At 36.7% G+C, this 5,851-nt stretch overlaps 1 protein-coding gene across 1 annotated transcript; it reads left to right on the top strand.

Moving 5' to 3' along the window:
* LOC109229436 (WD repeat-containing protein 76) lies at positions 691 to 5,542 on the top strand. The gene is made up of 5 exons (XM_019394873.1): positions 691 to 895; positions 1,468 to 2,086; positions 2,622 to 3,028; positions 3,177 to 3,275; positions 5,129 to 5,542. Exons 1-5 carry the CDS (start codon positions 765 to 767, stop codon positions 5,340 to 5,342), a joined length of 1,470 nt encoding a protein of 489 aa, XP_019250418.1. The 5' UTR covers positions 691 to 764; the 3' UTR covers positions 5,343 to 5,542.

The following is a 5,851-nucleotide window of genomic DNA, read 5'->3' as shown; positions in this document are numbered from 1 at the left end:
CTGTTGCGCGAAGATTATGTAACATTTGGCTCATTGATTAAAGATCTTTGAATCTGCCCTTTATCCTGCCTTGGTTCATTCTGACCGTGTCTCTTCAACTCCTCAATTAGACTGAGGTTCCCGCATCTAATTGTCTCGTGGATATGCTGTTCCGTTCTTCTTTGTTTTGTACCTCTTTGTAAATTTGCGACCAGCTGTCATGTTTCTATTGATCCACATGGATCGCCTTGTCATCAGAAATATTACACGTGTAAAATCTATTTTTTACCAATACACTCGGTATTTATGCATATTCAATAAATACATGGGATATATCTTCATAAATATATTTTTTACTAAATTATGATTACTTAAAATATATTATTATTTTTAGCACTTAATCATGATAAGTTAGTTTGGTTTGATATAAAACCGAATACAAGTTTGTTTTTGCTGTTTCTTAGTAACTTCATTTTAGTTCACACTTAAAATAAGTGTGAACTCACATTTTGAAACTCTAATTTGAATAAAAGAATTTTATAATTGTAATATAATTTATTTATATAATTTTTTTGTTTTGTTTTTGGTATACATATACACGAAATTCATGGCAACAAATGCACCACGTAGATTACGAGATTACTTCCCGCCACTGTATTTCTCCCGCCTAAATCAGACCGTCACTATATAACTAAAGTCGGTAACCCACATTTCAATGCAAAACCAAACCACTTCCCCAATTTCCGACCCATTTGATAACCAACCCGAATAAATCAGAAATTGGAATGGCGCAGGAGAAAATGACGGAGTACGAGCGGCGGAGGCTTGAGAATATAAAGCGCAATGAAGAAATGCTTGCCTCCCTTAAGATTCAGTCCCGACTTTCTCAACTTTCCGCTGTCACCAAGCGTCCAAAGTAATATCTCTTCTCTATGTTCTGAATCTGTATTTCTGTAGTGTGCTAGTTGAATAATTTTATCCTACTAACTGTGACTTCTTTTTCTTAATCACTTACTATTGAAATTTTTACTGGCATGTTTTCTTTTTCTTGTATTTTGAAAGGGAAAATGCTGTCAACTTCTATAGTACTGTAAGCTTTATTGTGGGTCTCTGTGTGTGTGTGTGTCTATTCGTATATAAAAATAATACTGTGTGTCTATTCGTATATAAAAATAATAGTAAGTGTAAGATGGTATCTTTTCGAGTCAAGAGGAAAAAGTTTCCAACTTTTATTGAAAAGGGGTGGGGTCATTGAACTGGATTGAAGGAAGACAATATTCATGTTTGTTTGTATGATTCTATATCTGTTAGAGTAGTCTATATGCTGTTCCGGTGCAATTTATGTGGTTCTTTAACCCTTCTGAATGAGGTATAGGGAAGTATGTGTATAATATTAACTCTTCTTATCTTTATATTAATGAATATGTCAAATGAGTGTGTTTTTATTTGTGCGGGCAAGTAAACTAGCCATTTTGTTCGACGTGGCAGAGCTCAAAGTAAATCATATCTGGCGAGTCCACAGAAGAAACAGAGGTCTAAATCACCAGTTGTGTTGCGGCGGTCTCTCAGGACTCAAGGTATGGCACCGGATTCTTCTACAGCTGGTGGGCTAAAAGATGATTTTGATGATCTCCCAAGTAGGATATCACCTAACAAGAGCTCACAACCCACAACCAAAAAGTCGCCTCGAGAACCTACACCAATAAGTATGAGGGATGCATATAGTGGCGACTTTGATGTCTCAAATCAAAAGTTGATTGAAACAATTAAGGGTTTCTCTCATACAATTGACGATGCAAATGAGGGCATGGATCAAGATTCTGTTTTAGGTGACTGGACAGAGAAAAGAAAGGCCTCTGGTACAGTTCATTTGGAATCACTGAGATTGGAACCAGACAACATAGCACGGGTTGTGCCAGGAAGAATATTAAATGTGCGGTTTTTCCCCACCAACAATGTCCGAATGGTTGCTGTAGGGAACAAATTTGGCAATATAGGCTTCTGGAATGTTGATGCTCCACAAGATGATGGAGATGGGATTTATTTGTATCATCCTCATTCGGGGCCAATTTCAGGAATAATTATGGATCCCTTTTCTGTGTCAAAGGTATGGTCAGTATTTGTTTCAAAAGTGATAAACTTCTTCTAATCTTGGAATTTTCTAACTTGGACAGCCATTTCTTTCCAGATACAGTAATTAGAACATATGTGCTCGAAAAAGCAGATTTACCTTTGTTTCTTATATTGACCTTTTCTTTCATATAGCTAGGCATAGCGCGTTCATGTTAAATGGAAACTTGTAGAGGGCCAAAGTATTTTGGTGGAAATGCATACTGTAGAAAAGCAAAACTGATTAGAAAATTACTTGGGTGTTTAAACTGTTTTTATTACCTTTACAAGTTTATGATTTTATTCCATGATCTGCTTTATGCGGTAATGCATTTTGCTGTCTTGCATTCATTACTTGAATTATGCTAGGCAGGGCTTCTTATCAATGCTAACCGATACCCTTAAGAGGATAAATATGGAATAGGATTCTTGACTACTAGGCATTTTCTTTATACAGGTCTGGATAAGCTGTAATAAGTGAAGAATAGATCTAGATATGTCTTTTTTGGTTACACTTTCTTTTTCTTTTGCAGATGTTCACTTCTTGCTATGATGGATTTATCAGGATGATGGATATTGAAAGGGAAATGTTTGATTTAGTATATTTGAGCGAGCATTCCATATTTTCCATATCACAGCAGCCACATGACATGAAATCTATATATTATGGCGAAGGCAGTGGGGAACTTGGTATTTGGGATCTCAGGGCAGGAAAATCTTCAGCATCATGGAATCTGCATGACGAAAGGATTAACACAATAGATTTTACCTCAGAAAACTGTAACATTATGGCGACAAGTTCTACAGATGGTAGTGCATGCATTTGGGATTTGAGAAAAGTTAGTGCACATAAACCAAAAGCTTTGCAAACTGTCTTCCACAAAAGAGCTGTGCACTCGGCTTACTTCTCACCTTCTGGAAGATTTCTTGCCACAACAAGGTACCTTAATTCTATTGTGGATGGTGTGAGAAAATTGAAAGCTTAGCATTCAATATATCTTAATTTGTAATCGTGTTACCTTTACTATCAGCTTTGCGCCCGATGTTACCATGGCTAATTCTTTTTCTTTTTCTTTCGGTTCGTGCAGTATTGATGATAAAGTTGGTTTGTTGAGTGGCGCTAATTATGAAGACACATCTATGATCTCTCATTATAACCATACAAACAGATGGATTTCCTCATTCAGGTATAGCTAGTCCCTTAATTGCCAATTTAACATTTTCTTCTATCTTATGAATTTCATTACCATCTCCTCTATGCATTAAATGTTGTTATTGTTTTTTAAATTTTGAAAATGCAGAAGCTATCGTTCATATTTATTCTAGTTTCTTTTTTTAGCTTTATGTGAAGTTGAGATAATTTGTGAGAAGCTATATAAGTTCTTGGTCTTTGAGCATCTAGTTTATGGGACAGAATAAGTACAAGCTTATTCTTCTTCTTTTTTGGGAGATAATACCTTGTGTTTAATTGCATAGGTTTGCATCAGTCCCTTGTATATGACCTGCTTGTAGTGGGACACTTTTTACGGAAGACCGTAAATACAAGTAACAGTATCTTTTGAGGGACAAGACTGAAGCAACAGATATCCTGAACTTACTGAACTGATGAAAGCACATTCTTTACCTCAAACTCTATAAACAAGTAATTATTTTCTGAGCTTTATGTAGAAGCATGTTATTTGACAGCTTCTATAACATGCTTTAAGCTTGAACCATGTATATTCAGAGGCGGATCCAGGATGCACTGTTGTGAAGAAGTGTATTTAGAATGTACGTTTGACGGGTTCAACTTTAGTCTCTTACCATGAACCCGCTACACTTTTGAAATTATAGGTTCAAAATTATATTCTTTTTGAAATTTTAGTAATTTTCTTATATATATATCTATACTCAATGCCGAAAACAAGACCGTTCAGAGTGGGATTTGAACTGCCAATTTCACTTGTAGAGGTGCACCCAATAATAATTGCACCATAAGAGTCTTTCAGCATGGGTTCACGCACATATATTTAAGTAATTTTGAAGAAATATAACACTGTTATACATGATTTAGGGAGAGGAGTATGGGTTCACGTGAACCCATATCCATCAACCTGCACACGCCTTTGTGTACATTTCCGACTTGAGTATCTGACCACAAGCCTAAGCACTTTTGACTCTCATAGATAAGTTTTGTTCTTTACTCCTGATTTTTTCCTCCTGGTATTTGACTACATGCCAGCGTGGTTCTCTGTCTATTGAGTGGTTCTCTATCTATGACCAATGAGGGCTACTTTTGATCTTTCCTCCTGATCTTTTATTCAGACTATGCTGTCTTTGACATTAACCATGAGAGGATTGCTGAGTCGCAAAATATAAGTTCCACTTGATTGATACTTTCTTGTTCTTTTTTCTTTTGGATATTGGTAAATGAGGTAGGGGCTGTGGGAGTGGAAGCATAAGAAGCTTGAAAGAGTCTAAGTGTCAGTGGCCTAAGAGCTCGTCGTCTATTTGTCTTGCTTTTTTTCTTCTCTGTTTCCATCTTGTCATGCTCTTAAGCAGTAAGGTACTTTCATATACATGTTGTTAGTTAGTAGGCACGGGGCAAGAGATCTAGGGCATATTTCTGCTGGCGAAGGATAAGAATGTGCCCCTGCCGATACACTGCCATACCAAGAAAGTAGTGGAGAAGGCCCAAGTCTTTCATTTTTTAATGAGCATGCAGGAACGAAAGAAGAGCAAGTATTCCCTCTTCTTCTTTTTGCCGTTCTACTGTCCAAGTGTTGGATTGCTATGAACATAATAGTTGGGAATCCAATGGATTTATGTTTAATGGTTAAGGTGCATGTAGCTAACTAGAACTGATGTACATTTATTTACTTAATTCCGAATAGAGCAGATGTTTACTCGTAAACTGTTACATTTTGTGCTGGTTAGATAGGCAGTTGGTTGTGTGCATATTTCCAGAAGTTAATGTGGCTATTATTTACATTCAACTTCTCACTTATGCATGCTTGGACATCATAGACTAACAACATTTCTATGTGCACTTGGGATGCAGAGGAATATGGGGTTGGGATGATTCCTACATCTACATCGGCAATATGCAAAGAGGAGTTGATGTCATCTCAGTAGCTGACAAGAAACTTGATTTTACCTTACGAAGCGAACACATGACTGCTATTCCATGCCGGTTTGATGCACACCAGGAGAAAGTTGGAATGCTCGCAGGGGCTACAAGCGGTGGGCAGATATATATTTGGACAGCATCTTAAGTTGGTGTCTATGGATCCTAGCAAACTTGTGATAATGGAGGCTGAGCTGCATTTACCAATCAGGCTAATGTGAATTTTGTGAAAGGACAAGGAATCGTTTATCTGCAGGTTTTTGTGTATCTTGTCGTAGTTAACATTGGTAGCTTTTCATTGTTTCTAAATGGTTTTTAATCTATAACCAATTCAGTATCCCATTTCAACATTGGTTGTTATTTCTTGGTTTGCAATTATTCAGCATCACTTACCGAAGCTCATGAGTCATGTGTGGAAATTGGAATGTTCGGACTCCGAAAGCCTTTCCCTGTGTATGTATGTGTTATCGGAAGCCTTTCACTGTGTATGTTAGCAAGCAGCACTGCAGCACCACTCAATTAGTTACTTTAATTCACTCAATTTAATGGATGCTTTAGTCAACGCTATTAAAAAACAAGAACAATGCCTTATTAGGACGTAAAAGTTGGACATATAATTCTTTTTTCTTTCTTCTTTAGCTAGAAGGCTACATACTT

Source organism: Nicotiana attenuata, chromosome 7, assembly GCF_001879085.1.
Source record: "Nicotiana attenuata strain UT chromosome 7, NIATTr2, whole genome shotgun sequence".
Lineage (NCBI taxonomy): Eukaryota > Viridiplantae > Streptophyta > Magnoliopsida > Solanales > Solanaceae > Nicotiana > Nicotiana attenuata.
This window is presented reverse-complemented; position numbering and strand designations above follow the sequence as displayed.

What these genes read in the sequence shown, in the direction of transcription:
- LOC109229436 (XM_019394873.1), top strand. Translation starts at nt 765, where the DNA reads ATGGCGCAGGAGAAAATGACGGAGTACGAGCGGCGGAGGCTTGAGAAT. An exon ending in GCTGTCACCAAGCGTCCAAA is followed by an intron (nt 896 to 1,467) that starts GTAATATCTCTT and finishes TCGACGTGGCAG; the next exon opens with AGCTCAAAGTAAATCATATC. An exon ending in ATCCCTTTTCTGTGTCAAAG is followed by an intron (nt 2,087 to 2,621) that starts GTATGGTCAGTA and finishes TTTCTTTTGCAG; the next exon opens with ATGTTCACTTCTTGCTATGA.